The sequence below is a fragment of the Oryza sativa genome, chromosome 5 (assembly GCF_034140825.1).
Source record: "Oryza sativa Japonica Group chromosome 5, ASM3414082v1".
NCBI classification, from domain to species: Eukaryota; Viridiplantae; Streptophyta; class Magnoliopsida; order Poales; family Poaceae; genus Oryza; species Oryza sativa.
Window position 1 is genome coordinate 20667042 of NC_089039.1, and position 22222 is coordinate 20689263.

Below are 22222 nucleotides of genomic sequence, written 5' to 3' on the forward strand. Positions count from 1 at the left end.
AAGGTTTTGCCCAAAATTTGGACAAAGTTTTTATTTTCTTCAAAAAAAAATATTGTGATTGTAACTGACGTGTACTCCTATAGATGGGAGAAAAAAAATTGACTATATGCAATGTTTGGTTCGGTAGTTTTGTACTTTTGCACAGCAATTGGAAATAGCTTCTCTTTTTTTTTTCTTGTGAACGTGGTTGACGTGTATCATGAAGTAAATGCAATTTAAACACTTCGAATTGATTATAGCTGTTTCGTCAATGCTGGTGCAAGAGAGACCACCAAACATACTATAACATAAATAGCTTTAATATCGCGAACAAATATAATTTATTTAATTCTGCTTTTTATGACTAGTGGTTGGACTGAACTGTCCATAATTATTGATGAAATACATGAAATGCATATTATTAGGGCAGTCCCAACCTATAGTGTCCATAAACAGTGTTTATGGTGCCATGTCAATAAGGTATCATAATAGAAACTACACTCTACAACCCATGGTTTTTTAAAGTGGGCCATTAATAAATACATTATCTCTCTTCTCTACTAATCATATTTATTCTTCATCTACTATGAAGACACTCTTCTCTCCCAATGCAAAACTTGATAGTGTCTAGTGCATAGGTTCTCGTGTTGAAGCTGTGTCTTGCATGAGACCCAGTTTCTTCCTCTCTTCATACACTCTCTCTTATTTAATATAGTGCCACATAAGCTAAAAGCCCTATATGGCAATGTAGTTAATGTCATAGACACCATCTTAGGTGGAGGGTTGGGACTGAGCTTGTTTGGCTAACCAAACGTACACCCAATTCCCTTCGAATTTGATTTGGATTCATAGGGGTGTCCCTAATGTTAATATTAATACACTTTCCAAGACAGTTGGAGAATGGGGATCAACCATGGACTGAAGTTTAATTTCAGAATTCGTGAGGGAAAAATGAAAAGATAGATGACACCATAGTAAAATAAAAGGAAAAAAAACGAAAACAAATTCTATCACAGATATTTCACCGGGCCTAGATAGGCCAATTGCGGCCCAATTCTTCGACATTCGTGATAGAGGGAGTATGTCTAATTTACCTCTCTCATCTCTTGCACTTGATCGAATCGCATCCCTCAACCATAAAATCGGGTGTAACGTCTGCTGCCAACTTCAAAAACCGGTGCAAACCAATTCCTTCGCTTAGAGTGTTTGAGAGGAGAAAGAATAAGATTGAAAATACATGTAAAACGAGGTGAGTCATTAACATATTAATTAAGTATTAATTATTTTAAACTTAAGAAATAGATTAATACGATGTTTCTAAAACAACTTTCTTATAGATCTTTTCTTAAAAAATTACACGGTTTAACCGTTCGAGAAACGTGCATGCACAGAAAGAGAGAAATCTCTCTCTCTTTGTCCATGGCTCAAACGTGTGCGCGAGGAAGGAACCGCTTGAGCAATACTCTGGCCCAGTATTGTCAAGTCTCGGGCCCCAACATTATTTGGGCCTATCCGGCCCACTTGAGCCAGGCCGGGCCATATGGGCCTGCTTGGATTCCCCTTCAAGCGATGCACGCGGTGAGCGGCGAGACGCGCCGCAGCGATGGCGGCGGCGGGAGGAGAGCGAAGGCCGGGGCTGCCTTGCCGGCGGCGAGGTCGAGGGCGCCGGGAAATCCGTGGCCCTCCTCCTCCGTCGTCGGCGCAGGCCGCCGCACGCGCCGGCCTCTCGGGGAACGGTAGGAATCACCACTCCCTCCCCTATGGACCCCGCGCTGCTTCCATGGGCCTGTACGGCTGCCCGCAGCCGCACGAACAGTGCAGCACTCACTTTGCGAAGCCGCAGCCGCAGCCATTGGCCTGCCGAACAGATTGGTGAGATTGATGCAAATTTTCCGGAGCGAAGTTCAAAGCAGATTGGTAAGTCGCTCGCGGCGAGATTAGTGCAAAAGGGCACATGTGTTTTTCTGCCTGTGATTTCAGAAAAAAAAAACTTTTGGCGAATCATGATAAAATTCTCTGCATATTATATGCTCGGTGTTAGCGAATGCCTCTGATTTGCACCAACCATGTGCTAGGATGCGATGCTTGTGATGTGATCACGATTAAGTTGACTGATTCGTACTTGATGTATTCTGCAGGCTCGTGGTCTCAGATCTTCAGTATTTGTTTAGCGTGGCTACGCCCATTTTATAGTCGTTTTACTGTAGCCTGAACTGAACTGCTTCTGTGGTATGTCATCCACTCTGATTTAGTAGCTTAATTAACTTGCAAAAGTGTAACTTTTATGAACCTTGTTCGACAAGATTTGATCATTATCTTCCATGCATGGCATATTAAACGGCTTTGTGCTTCAGTTGAAGACAAAAAAAATGTCCCTTTTTTTCCCCTGTCAATCTCTCTCACTTTGTTGCTAAAGATGTGTCCGACGATAAGCTTAATCTTAACTCGGCAATAGGTTCCTTGAAAAGGACGGCATGTAACTTGCTAATTAAGGTTTAAGATCCCATTGGAGGGAATACTGTGAACTACGCGTAGTGGAAGCTAAAGTGTTTTATCCAAAAGGAGGATGCCTTTTTAGATAATGTTATATAGATGGACAATTTGTGTTTTTTATATCAACTACGAGGTTACACAAATCTTTTTAACTAGGTGATTCACCGCGCTTTGCTGCGGAAATCACTAAGCAATTCTTAGTATATTTTTTTCGACAATCAAATTAGGAGTAAAAAGAGAAAAACGTGAAACATCATGGTTTATGAGTACTTATCATGAAGCAAACAAACGATACCCGAGTTTTAATGTGAAACATATTGATAAATATATGTTAAATATTATAAAAATGATAGATAGATTTGTTAAAGTATTGTGCAAATGATGTGAGGGATGATGATTAGATATGCTTGCATGTTGATTTGTAGAATTAAATAAATTATATATAATATTGTATACTTGCATGAGATTAAATATGTAATTATAGCTAGTGGGTGATGATGTGGCATGGTTTCATGTTAAGCTTATATTTATTAGTGGGCTATAATTTTATTGAAAATATAGATTATGGATTTGATGCATTAATTGGACCTACTGGGTAAAATCATGTACCCACGCATGCTTTTACTACGAAACCAACTATGCATCATAAATGAATAACAATGTTGTGTGGGATATTATTTATAAAAAATTATTTTGTATGGCATAAAATATTTATTTATTAGTTATTAAATATATTTTATGTAGCATATAAATAGATTTGTCTTATACAATAAATATGTTGTACTAATTATCAACAAAATATGCTACATATACATTTTTTAATAATGTAAAATAATGTATTAATTTTCATGTCATATTAAAAAATTAAATTTGTCGTAAATAATATATTGCATAACAAACTTATGAATATAAAAGTTTCATAGAACAAATTTTGGTACTCAATAATATACTTTATATGTTTCTATATACCAAAGAGCAAAATATATTCTTTTCATAATAATTTAATGGTCAACTGACGGAAAGGTTATTGGAAGGGATCAAAACTAACTTTCGAAGGTATGCAAGAGCATGAGTAAAACTCAAGGGCATATAAAGAATTGGCAAATTTTCAATGGTACACACAAGGAATTTTTTTTATTAGTATTGAGATATTACAAGATACCACAAATTAACACTAAAATGAATTATACTTTTCAATAGCACTTCTCAAAAACAGTAGAATCAATAAAGCAGGGTAGGGCAGGGCCATCATCGGCTTCCATGCATGATTGAAAGCATTTTGTTTCCGTTGGAGTTTCTTCCAGATGTAACCAAACATCGTGATGGCCCAAAACAAAAGCACCAACGCCCAGTAATGGCGTGTAGCCATGGAATGATGGCGGAGCCCGGTGCACCATCGATCATGGAAAATCCATGGTTCAGCACCAAACCATGATGAGCGAGTGACACACTCTCACCCACATACAAGAGATGGGAGAAACAGCTCTGTCAAAGGGCACAGGGTTCATGCGACATGCCAATAAAGGCATGTGTACTAGTATGATTCTACGAAATGATGGGGCATGCTTTCTCTGCATGATAGTATAATTGTGCACTGATCATGATTACCACGCAAAGAGACATGTTCATTGCAAGGCAAGGGAGGTAAGTAATCTGGACTCTGGGAGTATTCCGTCCGTCCCATAAAAAATGAATCTAGAATCGGATGTAACATATTCTACTATAAATCTGGACATATATATGTTCAGATTCGTAGTACTAGAATTTGTCACATCTGGTACTAGGTTAGTTTTTTATGGAACGGAGGGAGTACTTTGATATTGCAGTTCATGCATTCGGTAGCAAGGTGCGTTCTGTTTGACTTGTCGCTTGCCCTCCATGCTACTCCCTCCGTTGTATTATAAGTGCAGTCATAAGTTTTCATGCCTAACGTTTAACCGTCCGTCTTATTTAAAAAGTTTATGAAAAAATTTTAAAAATTAAGTCACGCATAAAGTACTATTTATATTTTATCATTTAATAACAACAAAAATACTAATCATAAAAATATTTCGAATATGACGGATGGTCAAAGTTGGACACTAAAACCTACAACTGTGCTTATTATGGGACAGAGGGAGTATTATAATTCTGAGTAAATTATGTTGGGTTACACACGTTACATTAACTTACAAGTGGGTGTAATCTACTCTCTCCGTACACAAATACATGATTTGGGATTCGAATTTCATCCATAAATATAAAGAATTTTGAAGTACTACTTTTACAATATATATCCAACCGTTGCATTTATGCATTTATTGCTAACCGGCAGTTGCATCGCTAGGTATGATATTTTTCAATTAAGTAAACTCCAAAGAACATCAAAGTGTCATTTTATTTTACTCTTCAACTTTACTAGACAACCTAGAACGAAGGGAGTAGCATACAAAACACCCAGTCTAACAGAAACTTGTCGACTCTATGCAAACCATAGCCAAATCTAAGTACACCACATATAACTCACAAATTCTGTCAAATCTTATTCATGACCTGGGAAAGTTTTTTTTTTCACTCGAGTAGACCTATTGAGCCAGTCAAAATTTGTCCACCGGCTTAGGTGAAGTTATTTTTAGTTGGGTGCGTTTTTTATGTACTTTCCCTGTAAAAAAAAACAATTATTGAATGGGGTATTTTCTAGTACAACGAATTTAGACAGAAGACTATTCAGATTAGTTGAAAGGAAATGTCACCTCCAATACTAGATTTTTTTTTTTGCCAGAGGAAAATAAAGGCTAAGGTCTATTGGTGGTTCGGGTGAGGTTAGGTTAGTCTAAGCTCCTTTCCTGTTAATGTTTTTCTCTTCCTCCTTAATGAAATGTTACGCAACCCTCTTGTGTAATCAATAAAAAAATCCACCAGTTAAGAGGTGCATGCATATTTTCCTATCAGGTTTAAGCCATCCTAACAATTCCAAAATCCCTTAGATTTATAGATGGAGTGAGTAATACTTATAAAATTAAAACATAATTCTTTTGTACATTTCAACACAAGTTTTCAACACAAGTGTGCAGGTGCAGCAAAACTTTCCCTGTCAAACAGATTGACTGGACTGAAATCACTGATAAAATGGAGAAAAGACACGAATATAAAAGAATAACCAATGCAAATAATATTATTGAGAACTGTATCAATCACAGTTGTCCACTGGAACAGCAACCTTTTGACACCCCACAACCTACTCCTTGTACAGACCAGACCTGATTATTGTCCACCACTTGAATCCCAATATCTAAGAACCACCCATCAACTGCATTAACTAATCCAAAACAAAATAATGTTAATATTTAGGAGCCAGGTACACAAAGAATAAACAACAATATGAGCAAGCAACAAGCCCACGAGCAGACATATCACTTTCACATAGATTTCCTTTCTTCCATCCAACAACATATCTGCGGTCAAGCGCACAAAATCAAGGCAAGGCCTAATGCCAGCCGTGCTGTTCCTTCCTTTGTTTGCATCAGCAATCATCTCCAGCAGTAGAACAGGTTTGCAGTATGTTCAGCTCATCATCAGCTCAGGCATCGAATTTCCAGATGTCGCGATCTCCGATCACCGTCCTGTCTTAGCGCGTTTCATCCCAGTTGAGTTGAAGGGGGATACACTGGGACTGGGACTAAGGTGGGGGCTTGGGCTCTCCTCCCTTAGAGTGCCATTCAAAATTGCCAGTTCTCGCAGCTGTTGCTTCTTGTAGTAGTCCATGGATTCATCCTGATAATAGCTCTAGTTAGCAAGATAGGTACTACCGATTTAATAGTAGTAAGTAAAAAAACGCAAGAATCAATAAAGCAGCAACTCGAAACAGGTAGGGAGGAAGGGTACATACAACTGGTTTGAGAAGATCCTCCAGGATTGCCACGGCTTGGTTTAGTCGCACATCAACGATATCAGACGGAAACTCAGCTTCCACAAGTACATGCAGTGGATCATTTAAGTGCTCATAGCCAGGCTTATCCCTAAGCTTGTCTTCCTATTTACGAATAAAAAATATTTTCAGAACCCCTCTCCGCTGATGTTTCATGGTCAGGAGATGGAAAAATTGGCAAACACAAGGAGGGTGATGCTTCTGTCAAATAAAGATTCTAGAAACTAGGATTTTTCTTATCTATTCATGGGCTCTTACATAATCAAAAAATTCCAACCTACATATTTGACCAATCAAAATGTTTGAATGCAAGACTGAGAGTCAGCCATGAGAATGCATTTGACAAAATCTTTGGATCACAGTTAAGTTTGCAAGCTTATTAAGAGTAAGCATGGATATCTGTGCCAATCATAACAAAACGGAACGGATTCCAAAGAAGCAACTATGCAAGAGTATTTCTTAGCGAAAATCTTCACGCACATGAATAATTCCACCGTCCAGGGCACATGAGACTAGATAAAGTCAATCTACTACAACATGCCTTCGTTTTATCCACTGTTATATACACCTCCGGAGTCAAACCAAACTATACTACTATAAAAGTTACAGGATGAGTGAGATATCACTAATGCATCAAACATAGGAACGGCAGATCTATCCTACACAAAATAGGGTTCTGGGCTCCTTATACTGGCTAATGCACTGGATCAATCTTGACAAACCCCAGATTGCAGCTTAACAAACTAGAAATATAACTAGTCAAAGTTTCAGACCGAGCCATTAAAATTGTGCTGTGAAAGGTAAATTAGATGGCCTTTCTTAGAATATACAGTGCTCTATCAATCAGGACCAACCCAATGTTTTATATGAAGCGATACTAATTTTATAATTATAAGCTGGTTTAACTACAAACCAGACATACTAAATTTATATTATATCTCTATGGGCATAGTAAGTATAGTAACAGAAAAGAAGTGGCCCTAAAAGGTTCCAGTTTTTCATAACAAGTAATGGGCAACTATAGCATGTCAGTTCTAACTGTGTTCAATTACCTTAACAGAATCTTTCACTGAACCCCGTCCACGAATATAGACTCTACATTGGGTGGTAGCTTCAACTCTTTTCAGGGAGTTTCCTCGTGGTCCCAACAATCGACCAACAAAATTGTACTAACCATAACAAAAGATTATAAATGATTTGGACTTGTTATAGTGCATACAAAAGAAAGCTCCAAATAACTATAGTTTAATGCAGGCTGTACATACATTGGGATACTTGTCGACAGGAACATCAATCCTGACAACTTTCTTAACAACAGGGCTTCCAGCAACTCCTGGAGCAACATTCCAGCCCATGGAGGGCGATTGGAGTACCCCCATCTGCTGAAAACAAACACTTATAAATATAAGCAAACCAGTGCTCGAGATTTTGGAGAAAATGGCAATCGCACATGGATTATACGACAGAAACCAGCATTGCTTATGGGAATGAGGTTTTGCCAAACACTAATATAATATGTCCATTGGTGGAATAAGCTGTTCCTAATATTAAAATCCAATAGTTATCATTGCTAAGTAAGTAGTAAACTTGCACTGTTGCACATTTCTTAAAACAGAAAATAAGATGGAAGAAGCCATCTTTCAATAACTAGGACCCATTTTTCCTGTTTCTCCTACATAATAGTAAAATGAGAGTAAATCAAATTAGTGCTGTTGAAATAATTCCTATCATTTGCCCACTATAAATATATTTTTTGTAGGGTTGCCTATTTGGAATTAAACAGTTTATCAAGAATCGGCTTAGGCTAAGTTCACCGGTCACTCTAGCTTCTAAAAAAAAGAGTAAAAAACCTTAGATGGGCAAGAAACATGAGTTGCCAGCGCAGGTTATATGTATGCTTGAAAATGTAATATCCAAAAACAAATATTTTTTAAAGCAGAGAAGATATATATCAGCCTACTAAGTTAACACTTTTTCCCGATCACTATGTCTTGGTGTACATGATATATATACAACAGATGATAAGGCAGGTCCCACATGCAGAACCAATGAACAGACGATTGTATGAATATGTATTACCTCTGTTTGCATTCCTGACCATCCCTCCAGATCCATTGGTTGACCATTCATAGGGTGGCCAGTTAACCTTAATGGGCTACCATGATTGACTCTCTCAGGTTCAACAAAATTTGGGTTAGGTGGCAAAGAAGATGCCCTCAAAATCTCTGCATTGACAAAAGGAGCCAATATAAGATTTGTTAGTTTGATTATGCCACATCAAATAAGGAGAAAATATCCAGGAAATATTTTTTTTCAGTGTGTGTAACACCAGAAACAATAGCGAAAGGAGCTAGAATGTAGAAATTGACTAACTCAAATTCTGTGTTATCTTATATTGAAATGCAGAACTGAATCTGAAGCATCCCAGCTGAATGATACGACTAAATAATTTAATAGTATTTAGTTTTCATCTCAATGGGTATCTTCTGTGCTTTTTAAAATGATATCACTTGTGTGCATTCCTATGTTTACATAAATAATATCATTTTGGTGTGAATGTGATGAACATCGATGGCATTTCTTATTGACAAGGAACAGATTATCCAAGATCAACAGAGTAGCAGCTTAGAAGAATAGATAAAAGTAGCAAATGGTTGGATGCACTTCCCTGATAGGCACTCACATTCAGACTATACAAACAAATAGGAATAGATAAATACACAGAAAAAATCCAAAAGGGCAGAGGAAATAAACCTTGGTTTAAAAGCCTGTTACAAAACGGAAGAACTTGCATGAACGGGGCTAACTTCTGCCTCTCAGCAAGTAACTCAGCAAGATATCTACAAAACAAAAACCTCATCAGTCAGCTGAATTACAATCATCACATGTGTGGATTTACTTAAGCACAAAAAGGGAGAAAGGTTACTCCAAGCATTTAAAACAAAAATGATCTGTCAACAAGCTTAACAATGGTGAGAATTCATGACCTAATTAAAACAATGAGCACCATGCACATGGCCTTTACAGCTATCAGTGTCCAATCAAAATATATAATGCCTACTTACTCCTAATGGCTTCCAACAGTCAACAACACAGCCACAAATCTGTCATTAGCAGGACACCAAAAATCCCCAACTTGGCAAATCATTATAGGCCACAACCGGGATCATCATTGATCAAGGCCAAAATCACACCAAGACGGTCAAAATTAAGCACAAATCTCGCATAATAGCTAGAATCAAATCTCATACTACTCGGAATGATTCAATCCAATAAGATCAGATAGATTAAAAAACAAAACTTTACAGAAGTTGGAGCATGCGTACCTCTCCCTCTCAGAGGCAGGAGACCTCAAGGGGCTCTGATGATGGGGAGAAGAATGAGCACCGGATGGCAAGAACTGGAAGAAGGCCGGTGGTGGGATCCTCTCATCCATGGCATCCAGCAGCAACAAGAACTCAAGAAAATTGCAGTCTTTCGGCGCAAACCAGGATCAAGAAAGATAGAGAGACAGCCCCAGTAGCCAAGAACCCAAGAAATCAAGAAAACCAAGAAGAGCAAAACAACCAGGAAGCTATCAGAGAGGAGATGTATCTATCTATGGGGGGGGGGGGGGGTGAGGCCTGAATGGAATCCAAGGAAATCTAAAAAGGACAGAGAGGTGCCAAGAACCAAGAAGCAAGTATTGGGATGGGTGGGATTATATATATATGTGTGTGTGTGTAGCTATAAAATAAAAAGGGAAGGTAATAGCTGGGTTTGCATCAATCAATGATCAGAGGAGGAGAACCCAGGCTGTGTAGGAGTTGGCAGCAGCTCTCTTTTGTGGCTGCCTGCATGCTGCTGCTGCTGCTGCTGCTTCTGTTCTTGCTTGCTTGCTCTTTCTCCAGTGTTGTGATGTTGTCTGTACAGCAGCTAGCTAGCAGAAAGAGAAGGGGGTGGGTGGTGAGGAGGAAGAGACAAACCCAGAAGAGGGAGCTTTGGATGCTCTCTCTCCTCACTGCTGTGTGCGTCTTGCCAGTTCAGATGATTGGAGTCCTGTGCCTGACCGCTTCTAGAGAGTGGAGCGCGTCTCTTCTTTTTTTACAGCCCCGTTATTTGGCCAACGTTTATACTACACATATAAATATAAACCAACTTTAAATTATAAAGTCAGTTTTAAACTTAATTTTGTGATTTTTCTCGTTATAGTTTATTTTACAGTGTTTGCTTTTTTTTCGCGAGCGCGCAGAAAAATTACACATCAATATAGGCCTGTTTAGCCCACCCTAAAATTTTTCACTAAATCACATCGAACATTTGAACACATGCACGAAGTATTAAATATAGGCTTAAAAAATAACTAATTGCGTATATTGCGACTAATTTGCGATATGAATTTTTAAGCCTAATTGCTCCATGATTTGACAATGTGGTGCTATAGTAAACATTTGCTAATGATGGATTAATTAGGCTTAATAAATTCGTCTCGCGGTTTACCGACGGATTCTGTAATTAGTTTTTTTATTAGTGCCCGAATACCCTATGCGACACCCTATATAACACCCGATGTGACACGCCAAAACTTTACACCCTTGGATTTAAACACCCCCGTAGAGTGATTGCTTTTAAATCGCTAGAGACATGCATGTATATAAAAATTTGATCCATAAATTATTTTTTAAGTTGCTAATAATATAAGAAAAAGATGGTGCTCTTACTCTCTTCTCTCTCTTTTTTTCAAGGGTTGATAGAATTAGTAGGACCCTAGGAAACAATCGGTGACACATTTTTGCTCGAAGCAATATGTTTGTTACTCGAGTGTCCCATCGCTACTTAAATATATAATTCGTATATTATAATGGCCGATCGAAATAAGTATATTTATTCTTAATTATTTTGTCTGGAACCATGTCATCTCGGTAATTTGTAGCTTTTTAGATGTTTGATCCAGAGTGTCGATCAAATAGTAGACTATTCTTTCGTGAGACGAGACTTCTAAAGTGTGAATCGCACGGAACAATAACCAAGTTATATTTTACATTGCACCACATGTTAGCATTTCACCATTAAAAAATGTCAGCATCAATGTGTCCAACTTTTTTCCTAGCTAATGAGTTTGTACATAGCTAGTACAAATTTATGGATAGAGTATATGTGTAGGGCATTATTTGTTGAGACTAAGCAAAGGAATATTAATTTGCAAATTGGCAGATATTATAATAAAATAATGTATGTTCACATGTTGAAAGGAGTGTAAAACATAAATAATAATCTTATACCATAACAATTATAAATATATTTACTGGAAGATTTTAATGGTTGTCACATGAACCATATGCAATCCTCTGTGTCTTGCCAATTCCCGCACGCTAATAGTGAACCTTTCCCCTCCTTAGTGTTTTCCACGCATCATTAGGTGGGCCCCTCTCCCCTCCTTAGTGTTTTCCACCCATCGTTAGGTGGGCATTCTCCCTAGTTTTCTCCTCAAGCGGCGGCGCCATCTAGGATGGCCTTGTAATACCATCAATTGTTTTGTCCTTACTATCATTGCATCTCTCATACACTACTAGATAGACCTCCTCACCGTGTATTCCCTCACACACCATATCGGTATCGGGTGATCTTATAGTGCCATCCATCGATATGTCCTCACCCTCCGTTGCATCCCCAACATGTCAACAAGTGAGCATCCTCTCCGGTCCTTCCTATGCACGGAACATGGTATCCTTACATCGTCATTTATCATTCTATCTTCACCTCCTATTGCATCCCCCATGCGTCGTTAGGGGGAGGGGGGTATTTGTCGTGCTTGCCTCACAACATCCATTGGTCCATTTTCATCACTCATTGTCTACCCCGCAAGTTGCTAGTTGGGCTTCCTCCCACACTCATGCTTGCCCTACAACATTTATTAATCTATTTTCACAACTCGTTGTATACTTCATTGTTTGCTAGCTGGGTTTTTTCTCCCACACTTAGTATGAGGTAACCTTACAACGCAATTATATTTTTGTTAGTTTTCCTCATCCATTGTTTTTATTAGTTGTTTACCTAAATATTTTTAAAGTGTGTGTTTATAATCTAATATACCCCTTTCAAATCATGCTATTAACGTGCACAAAGAGTAATAAAGTCAAGCAGGGCAGAGGAAAGCCTAGGATAGCTTAGGCTTGCCTCCATAATTATAGTATAAACCTTATTAAATTACCATATAATTTTTTTGATGAAATCATATCTCATTAGTTAGCTCTACTTGAATTTCTGGCTCCGCCTGTAAGGTCAAGCAATAAAATTGTGTTAGAAATTAGTACTTGTTTAAGCTCTTTTAAGGAAAATAAATTTGCATGCCTGAACATGGGTCCGCGTGGAGCTGGTTCTAGCTTGAATCTTGACAGGTGGGGCCCTCCGACCAACATACCACTAAGGCTGGCCCAACAGGAGCGGGACTTGTGGCCCACATGAACGGTGATGGATATTTTTCTTCCAGGGCAAATAATATGGCATAAATGACTAAATGACTGTATATTGCTGACTCTCCGCAGGTTCTTCCTGGAGGTGTTAAGAGCTTACAAAGCTCTTACGGCAAGTCATCTTATCTTGCCGTTGGAAATTTCCTTTAATTTCAACTCATAGCATTCAGACCCTCCTGAAATAGTTAAAACACCCAACTTAATTAATTAGCATTTGAAATTTCAACTCAGCTAGTAATCGTGACTTTAGAATCACAAGGTGTAAATATTGTGTTTTCTAGCGCTTTGATCACTGCCCAGCACTTCTGTATACCAATTACATAGTAGGCGGCCAATGTAGTGGCACAACGCACATGGGTTTCAGTGAGGTGATGAGATCTGATGGAGGAAAGAGAATAATCAAACGAAAACTGTATGTGGAAAATGTTCCGTCATTTGTTTCAAGTAGTTAATTATTTTATACTCCCTCCGTTTCAGATTATAAGATGTTTTGACTTTGGTCAAAGTCATACTGCTTCAAGTTTGACTAAGTTTATAGAAAAAAATAGTAATATTTTTGACCCAAGATAAATTCATTATAAAAATATATTTAATTATTAATGTAATAAAACTAATTTGGTAATGTAAATATTATTATATTTATCTATAAACTTAATTAAATTTGAAACAATTTAAATTTAACCAAAGTTAAGACATCTATAATCTGAAACGGAGGAAGTAGCTTACACCGATTTAGGTGTTTGTGGGATAGATACCCAATGGACAGTTATTTCTTCCTCCAAAAAGCTCCACGCAACTCCTAGCTTCTTTTCGTTCTCTCTACTCGCACTTCATCTCAGAAAAAACCAACTTCTAACTTATACATAAGTTTTAGGTCATGGTTTCAATAAGTTCATCTTGGATGCTTCATCATATATATATAGACAGTTCATGACAAACCGTCAAAGCATGATTTAACAAGAGGCCCGTCTAAATTGATGATGGTGGAAAGAACTTCCCAATTATCTACTTATCAGACATATGACCTTTGTCCTTTTGTTAGTAACCACATTTTGTACCATTATATATAGGATTTGTAAAAAAAAAAAGGTGATGTTTGTGCTTATATCACATAGTGGTACAATTTTTTTTTACTACTCCCTCTATCCAAAAGTCTAAGGTCATTTTTTATTTTTTGGATTTTTCCGAAAGTACAAGGCATATTTATAATCTCTTTATGCTAAATTAAATTGTTGACAAAAAAATCATCTTAATACTTATTGATTGCGTGTATGTATATAGTTCCTTGATTTTGTCACATGGCAAGTGAGTTAAATTGTTTCTTATCTTGATGACAAAAGAAATATGTCTTATATTTTTTGATGGAAAGATTAAATGAGTTCGATCGCAAGAAAAACTATATGTGGTAATACCTCGTGATATATCTCACTTTGTGTTTCAGGAATGTATGAACCTATTTTTCTCAGAAAATTTAATTTTTCCGCATATCTCACTAAATTTACCTTAAAATAGATGGCAGTAGCTTTTGTTTTCCTCCTTTACTCTCACATCTATGCCACCTCTGTTGCTCTTTATCGTTATTGCGATTGGGCGTTCCAATGCACATGAATGGATGAAATTAATCGCAAGAATTAAAGAAAAAATGGTACTCAATCGATTATACCCCTAACCAACTTTCAACAGCAAATCACTGAACAAACTACTCCATTATTGAGTCAAGTCCAGGTGAGTCAGTCAAGTACTACCTCGTAAAAATTGAATTTTTATCTTTGAATTTTTGTCTCATAAAAATTATATTTCTACTGATGTGGGACCCATTAAACTGATTACATTTCCTTGTAATCTTCTTTCTTTCCATCCCATGTCTAACACGTTGTCTCAACATTCCTTTTAATCAATTTTATATATGAAATGTGTGCATGTACTATGTTCATTAAATAGGATTATTGTAGTCATTTGTCTATCCTCCTAATATGTTATTAATTCCTTAAAAATTTAATTTTTACGGGAAGGAGGTAGTAGTTCATTATTGAGTCGATCCGGCACTCCGGCCTATGGCTTGAATGTGTGGCATGTGCGTGTTTTGATGTGCCGCACTTTATCGATTACTTGTGGTTTGTAATGCTATTTCTCATCTTAAATTAATGAAGTTAGAACCCTTATAAATTACAGTCAATGTGTGTTGTTTTGTTTGGGGGTATTTAATTTGGTTGTCAGTCGCAGTGTGACACGTTTAAAATTAGACGAGTTTGATCACTTAGCAGATATATATATTTGATTGAAGTCACAGCGTGACAAGATTTTTTTCTAACAAAATATATGTTATACATACTTATATATGTCAATGACTAAAAACACTATGATAAGATTCTTTTAAACTTGTTAAGGTGTGACATATAATTTAATCACCCCGCTTAAACATCTATGATAAGCTTGCAACCCAAGATAATTGGGAATTTAGAAACGTCATATTTCATCGTCGATCTATGTGTCTTTTCATCATTCGTGGTGGTGCATATGGGTTACTTCATGTAATATGAAAAGAAAATCATTCTCTACTCCTCAATACCACCCCTCATTTAATTTGTACAGAAAATTTGTATGAATTCAGCTATCAGTATTTAGCCTGCCCTCTATTTAATGATGGAATCTATAATATATAGGACTATGCACATTTGTACTTGAGCTGCTCGCACAAAAAAAATCCCATTAATGTGCGTCCAAGCTTTGCTTAGGCCAAGAGCTGAGAGCTTGAGACAACAGTGTCAAGCTTGACTGGCGCACGGCTTAGGCCAAGGGATGAATTGGGCTTATGCAAATTGGGAGTATGCCACAGTACAGCCCATCAAATGCCAATCTTGGGCCTAACTATTGCACAGTAACCATAGGCCAAATTTCAGCCCATAACACCCACATAGTGCACAAGTTTCAGCCTATCTTGATTCATATTGGGCCTAATTTCGGCCGACCTAGCTCAGCTGGTGGCCCAAACTGTAACCGAGTAAACAATGGCAGGGAGTGGGCCAAAATTCAACATGTCTAAATTGTCTTAGGTCCATTCCGCTCATATTGTGGGCCTGATGGCCCATTTTGTAATGCGGTTCATTTTCTTTGCATTTGTCGCAACTCTTGGGCTTTGTCAGGCCTAATTGCGTCCATGGGCCCAACTATATGCCATTGTTGGGCTGAATTTAGCGCAGTTGCAGGACTAATCGCGTCCTAGTTGGGTTAGGTTAGTGTGCCCGGAATGGCCTGTTACACAATCTGTGGGACTAGGCTGTGTTCGCCGTTGTTCGTGCTGTGAAACAAATCTATTGGAGATAAGTTTCTTGTGGGCCAATCTGAACCGGAGTAGAGATAAGGTCTATCTCTTTCTAAGACCCTTACATATACTGGGGCAGGGTGTGACATCCAAGGTTGGCTCTTACTTAGATAAGATCTATAATGAAGAGAGAGCTCCACCCTATATCTGCGTTCATTGTCTACTTCTGCAATGTTTTTGAGGGCAAAGGGAAGAGCGCGGGTGTTCTACATCTTCTCACGCCCCAATGCTGTGGGAGGGATAGGGAACAGATCCGGTGATCTAGTTCGTTCCCATCCCGGAAAATGGGGTGGATTATTAGCGCGTGATTAATTCAGTATTAGCTATTTTTTAAAAAAAATAGATTAATTTGATTTTTTTAAGCAACTTTCATATATAAACTTTTTGTAAAAAACGCACCGTTTAGCAGTTTGAAAAACGTGCGCGTGGAAAACGAGAGGGGTTGGGAAAAGCGGCAGCGGAACACAGCCTTTATTTTGGAAGCAGTTAAATGTGAGATTTTACAGTATATTATCAGTTTCCGTCTGTACAGTTCCATTTCCAGTTCTCCAATAGTTATTTCCAATTCTGTTCTGTTCCCGAGAAAAATATGATTATGAAAATTCTTGAGACATTTTCCGACCATTTTGATCATTTTCACCCTAGCAAAACGGTGAATCCATCACGCATTTTCTTCGCACATCCCATAAATGATAAATCACCAGTTCACCACAGGTTTGCGTACCATCTATTTCCATCAACCATCAAGCATGCAGGGACATAATATGGCAGCGAAAGCACAACAAATTCAGATCAGTGTTAGCCTTGGCCATCAGTACTCTCACAAGACAAAGAAGTTACCCAGTGTTAGCCTTTTCTCGGTAATTCAGACGAAAAATATTACCCAATGTTTACCCTTTTCTCGGTAATTCGGGAAATTATTTATTTTTTTAGACTTTTTTATTTTTTAATTTTATTAATAAACCTTTTTTAAAAAGTATTTTCAAATCTGAACCTGGTGTGACCAAATAACTTTATTTTACACCATGCCCAGCTCACGTGTGGCAGTGTTGTCCTACCACGCCACCGTGGCTAGCATGACAAAACAACAATAGCAAAAGGTTCAGTTTTCAGAAATATTTTTTGAAAATATCTATTAATAAAATAAAATAAAAGTCTAAAAAATAAAAAAAAATCGTAATTCGGCTGGTGGCCGTGGTTGTGCTGCTAACGGGAAATAGTTATGCCAGTTTTTTCTTCTGGTAGAATTTCAAGACCACATAGAATTTTTAAAAATCCTAACTATAATCTGTCACAACTAGAACAATCTTTGCAGGTGCAACAGCCAAGAGCCCAAGATGACTGGAAACATCAGCAGCTAGTAACATGATAGTGTGTAAAAATTTGTTGTAGCATTTAACAGAAAAGGAAACGTTGCATCAGGAGCATGATGCAAAGACTAAACTGAAACCTCTAGCATGTCTAATGGACCAAAAAAAAGAAATTCTGCAAACAGAAAATAGTTCTGACCTAAAACGTCCCAAGTGCTACATATTGCGCTGGTGCAATACAACCAGGAGAGCATGTCATAGAAGAACAATCATTGAGTCGGTTTCTGCTGTAGCAATGTTTTATATTCTCAATTCCTTTTTAAAAACAGAAAATAATGTTTTCCAGACCTCCACATTTCATCCTCAAAGCTAAAGCCCATGTTTTCATTCATCGTGGATGCCACTCACCAAAAACTAAAATACAGTAGATCTTTCTAAGGAGGCCTGTTGAGTTTAAATACAACAAATTCTTTACAATAACATGAAAATGCTGTGAGGACCAGCCAGGAAAACCTGTGAGCAACAGAGAAAATCTGTATCAAAACTTGAGGTATGAGAAAATAATGCTCATGTACTGTAAAGATAATTGAACTCACGATGCATTTAATAGATTATAGATGACATAAACTAGTAAAGGAGTAACCCTTATTTCCTCAGGAACTTTTATATGCCGCCATCTATTTGTGTGTGCTTGCATATACTAATGCATAAGAAGGATTATAGCCAGTAATCAAAAGGTTCGTTATAAAACATTGGATGCTATAGTATAGCAAGAGAAAATGCATATGTCAAGTCAAAATGCATTGTATTGAGTCAACCTAGAGCACTGGGCCAAAACACAACGCCAAGAAAGTATAAGGCTTACAAGGCCACAAATAGTGTCAGACTTCTAAGTATCCAGCCAAAAGTTTATACTTTGTGGATTTAATAAAAGATCCAACTTTGTAAAGTTAAACAATGGATAGAGCTTTGTAAGAAAGAACAGAGAAGCTCACGTGACAAGATTAGGCAGTGAAATGGCATTAGACAATCACATTGATGTCACTTTCATTTACCAAAGAACGAAATTCAACTTTAGGACAAAATTGTTGAACATCACACTTTACATTGAATTTATGGTCAAATCAAACGCAGAATCAAGGTATACAGGAAATACTAAAATGTACATAGCCTTTCATCATTTGTACATCCATAGAGACATTACCTTGTCAGCCAAGATACTCTTGCTGTACAATGAAGACCTTCAATCTCTAAGACCAAGCTCAACCTCAATGTCATCATCCTCTTCAAACAGCTTTAGAAGACGTGCGTGCTGTTCCTCTCTTTTCTTCTTCTGCCAATACTTGAAAAGGAAAAATGACAACAGGACGACTGCCCCAATTCCTAGGAGGACAATCAAAACTGTCCGCCCAGTATGACCTTTCGACTGGGCTTTCTTATCATCCTTGGATGTTTGGGTATCACCAGCTAGTCCTGCAAACATTTTGTGCATGTTTCAGTATCTAAAATCAAAACTCTTGAGGTTCACATGTGCCTTTTAAATAGGATGATATGAAAAGCATAACATTCATCGGTAATTCAAGGTGACCACATAAATCTCTCATCTTAAAATACTATTGCTTTAAGGTACAATGCACCTCAAATTCAAATTGCAGTTTCCAATTCTTTCCTTCTCATCTATAAGGACTTAATCGCAGAGGTTAGGCAACTATAGGAGTATGAAAATCAGCTAAGCTAATTAGTTTGAGGTGATAGGAGAAGTTGGGATCCAACGTCTAACAAGTCCCCAACTAATTGGAACCATATCTGCTCAGATCCAAAGACCTCCTACGAAACTCTTCAAAACGTCATCCCAAGTTCAAACTGTTCGCAACTAGTTTGTCTCCCCGAATCCCAATAAACCTAAATTGTAACTGGACAACGATAAAAAAAACGAATCCCTAATCCGCGACCAGATCTCCACGTAATCCACCCCCTGCCGCCGACGCCCACCCAACAACCTAGAGCCGAGAGAGAGAGCGAGGAAACGCAGCACGCACCTGTCGCGAACTGGCCGCAGATCGCCGCGGCGGCAAGGAGGAAGGCGGCCGGGCTAGTAGATCCGTCGCACCACGCGTGCGGCCGCCTCATCTCACCGCGCCTCCTGGGCACCTCTCGGCTCGGATCAGCTACGCGACGCGACTCTCCTCGATCTCCAACCCCCGCCGCCGCCCGGCCCAAACCTTCCCCCTCCTCGTGCTCGGCGGTGGTGGTGGTGGTGGTGGTGGAATCGGAGGCGGAAGCTTCCGTTCCGTGGCGTGTTATGAAAGAAGAGGCGCCGCGTGCGTGTGGGTGGCCGCCCGGTGGGTATCTAACGGACGAGTCGGTCGCTGGCCCCCCGCCTCGAAGGCTCCGTTCCGTTTTACGGGAGTCGGGAGGTGGTGGTGCGTCGGGTCGGGATGGTAGCTGCGTGGTCGTTCTCGGCGGCTCCGTGTGGCTGGCAGTGGGCCCCCCTACGACAGGTCGACGTCACCCTCAGTACAGGCCTTTTTTCCAGGCCCAACATTTCTAAATGGGCCTTAATTAGAGAAAAAAAAGAGGAATGCCATGTACCTTTAAGGGAAAATTGGAACCATGACATTATAATTTTGCAAAATTTGAGATATGCTATCCTGACCCACATGTCATTGACTCAAGTGGGTCCTACATGTCATTGAGATACCGATGACATAACTCAAACTTTGCAAAATTATAATAGCATGGTTCCAATTTACCCTATCTTTAACCACAACTATTAAAATCGGTGTCATTTAACTTCCTTCGGCGGTATTGAGGGGCGAATTTCGCTGACATGGCTCGTTGACCTGGTCCAACTGGCTGAGTCAGCGTGTGGGACCCACATGTCAATGGCTATTATTCAACCCTTCTTTTTCTTTCTCGTTTTTCTCCTCCCTCCCCTCTTTCTTGCCTCGCAATGCAGTTGTGCATGGTGGCCAGCGTGCCTGGCACAACAGGGGTGTCGAGCGGCGCGGTGGCCATCAAGCTGCAGTTCTACGACCTTCAAAACCGCTGACTCGCCATGCACCACAACCACCCCTCCCCAACGTCACTTCTTGTCCTTCCGCTCCCTCTCCTCTCGCTCCTCCTCGCCTTCCTACTCCTCTCCCCTTCACCACCCTAGAATCGCAGGCGGTCCCCCAAATCCTCGTGTCGCTCCCTCCACACGTCCTCCCATTCCACCACTGCCTAGGGCGGCGTCGCCTAGGAGAAAAATGTGCGAGCCTTTGCGCACGTCAGGCGGGCCAACGGGTGAGGGATCTCCGTCCTCGTCATGGGAGCCACAGGCTTCATCGGCTGCCACATGGGGTACTGCCTTGCTCCTCCCTGGACGATGATGACGATGGGTCCACCAGCGAACTCTGTGACGGGGTCACGCAGCACTGGCTTTGACTATCGCTGCACCTCCTTCCCGGTGGCCAGTGGCTCCTCGAGCTCCAGACAACGGTGAGCACCCTAGCCGCCAAGTTTCTGCTCCTAGCCTCCTACCACTGCTTTGCCGTCACCTCCTCCTCTCCCATCTTCCCCACGCGATGACGAGCAACAGTCGTGGCAGCGATGGGAGGGGGAGGCCGACGTCGCGGTGTTCGGGATCTCTACTGAGCGGATACAGCCACAGTGCTATGGCTTCCATCCTCGATGACTTGGTGCCATGCGATCCAGCCTTACAGGGATGGATATTGGTGGTGACAAGGCAGTGGGGTTCTCCGGGTGTCGTTCTGTTGAAGTTGAAGGAGATGAAGCGGCCCATGCAATCACGTTCCATCGTCGTTGGCCTTTCCACAAGCTCTCTCTCCTCGCGGCGACGGAGTTGAGAGTACTTGTAGCGGTCACAGGGCCATCATGCACTGTCGGGCAATAGAGAGAGGAGAAGAGAGAGAAAGAAAAGAGGGGTAGAGCAAGAGTCAATGACATATGGTCCCACATGCTAACTCAGTCGGTTTGACCATGTCAACGAGTCACGTCTACGAAAACCGCCCTTAAAATAATACGTGAGAGTCAAAGTACACCTATTTTAATAGTTGGAGGTTCAAAATATATGATAAGTATTTCGGTTGAAAGATACGGGTTAGATTAGACCTACCCCGCCATCCAAAAAAAGACCAATCCTACCCATAACTAGGAATTCATTTTTTTAACAAGGTAGTATATTTGAAGGGATCAAAGTGGATTTATTCCGAGATCGAAAATGTACGCCGAAGGTCCCTCAACTTGTCATCGAGTTACAAAATCGTCCCCCAACCGCAAAACCAGATATCGGGCGTCTCTTAACTAACCAAAACCGGTCACAATAGGTCTTTCGGTGGTTTTGACCCCAGTTTTATCCTACGTGGCGGCTGAGTCAGCGTGGGACCTACGTGGGCCCCACATGTCAGCGTGGCCACATTAGCCTCCCCCCTTTGTCTTACCCTCCTCTCTCTTCCTCATCTCTCTCTCCATTCTCTGACTCAGCCGGCGGGAAGAGGAAAGCATCGGCGGCCGCCAACGCAGTGCTCCCTTTCCCGTCCCAGTCTCCCCCGCCACCCTCGACTCGCTCCCCTCCCCTTCCCCGCCATTCCCATCCCCACCCCCCACACCCGCTGCCGCCCACCTCGCCGTCTCCGCGCTTGACTTCGACGCCATGGCGAGGGCCCTCTTCGCGCGCCCCGGTGGCCACATGCCCCGCGCGGGCGAGGAGGGTGAGGCTGCCGCGCTCATCTCCAACGAGGCCGATGCCGTGTCA

The 22222-nt window shown here is 40.1% G+C and overlaps 2 protein-coding genes and 1 long non-coding RNA gene across 6 annotated transcripts; 1 reads left to right on the forward strand and 2 right to left on the reverse strand.

The window, feature by feature from the left end:
* The first annotated feature begins 1547 nt into the window (after positions 1-1547).
* LOC112939097 (uncharacterized) lies at positions 1548-2367 on the forward strand. Its single transcript, XR_003242617.2, has 2 exons — positions 1548-1896; positions 2118-2367. It is a non-coding gene; the product is annotated as an uncharacterized lncRNA (long non-coding RNA).
* Positions 2368-5600: 3233 nt separating this feature from the next.
* Positions 5601-10303, reverse strand: LOC4338818 (KH domain-containing protein At1g09660/At1g09670). 4 transcript variants are annotated; one of them, XM_015785330.3, is made up of 7 exons: positions 9706-10303; positions 9134-9219; positions 8459-8604; positions 7645-7758; positions 7432-7548; positions 6341-6484; positions 5601-6225 (listed from the first exon to the last, which is right to left on the reverse strand). In XM_015785330.3, exons 1-7 carry the CDS (start codon positions 9813-9815, stop codon positions 6067-6069), a joined length of 876 nt encoding a protein of 291 aa, XP_015640816.1. In that variant the 5' UTR covers positions 9816-10303; the 3' UTR covers positions 5601-6066. The 4 variants fall into 4 exon arrangements, with proteins under 4 accessions (XP_015640816.1, XP_015640815.1, XP_015640818.1 ...); XM_015785329.3 differs by having other exon boundaries at positions 7645-7761; XM_015785332.3 differs by lacking the exon at positions 7432-7548.
* A 7441-nt stretch (positions 10304-17744) lies between these two features.
* On the reverse strand, positions 17745-19834 carry LOC4338819 (uncharacterized). The gene is made up of 3 exons (XM_015782268.3): positions 19503-19834; positions 18668-18936; positions 17745-17976 (listed from the first exon to the last, which is right to left on the reverse strand). The coding sequence occupies exons 1-2, from the start codon at positions 19591-19593 to the stop codon at positions 18707-18709; spliced, it is 321 nt and encodes a 106-aa protein (XP_015637754.1). The 5' UTR covers positions 19594-19834; the 3' UTR covers positions 17745-17976; positions 18668-18706.
* Positions 19835-22222: the final 2388 nt, after the last annotated feature.

Coding starts and splice junctions, on each gene's coding strand:
- LOC4338818 (XM_015785329.3), bottom strand. CDS start 9,815: ATGGATGAGAGGATCCCACCACCGGCCTTCTTCCAGTTCTTGCCATCC. Junction 7,549..7,644: donor CTGTCGACAAGTATCCCAAT/GTATGTACAGCC, acceptor TGTTATGGTTAG/TACAATTTTGTTGGTCGATT. Junction 6,485..7,431: donor CAGTGAAAGATTCTGTTAAG/GTAATTGAACAC, acceptor ATTCGTAAATAG/GAAGACAAGCTTAGGGATAA.
- LOC4338819 (XM_015782268.3), bottom strand. CDS start 19,593: ATGAGGCGGCCGCACGCGTGGTGCGACGGATCTACTAGCCCGGCCGCC. Junction 18,937..19,502: donor CTGCGGCCAGTTCGCGACAG/GTGCGTGCTGCG, acceptor AAATGTTTGCAG/GACTAGCTGGTGATACCCAA.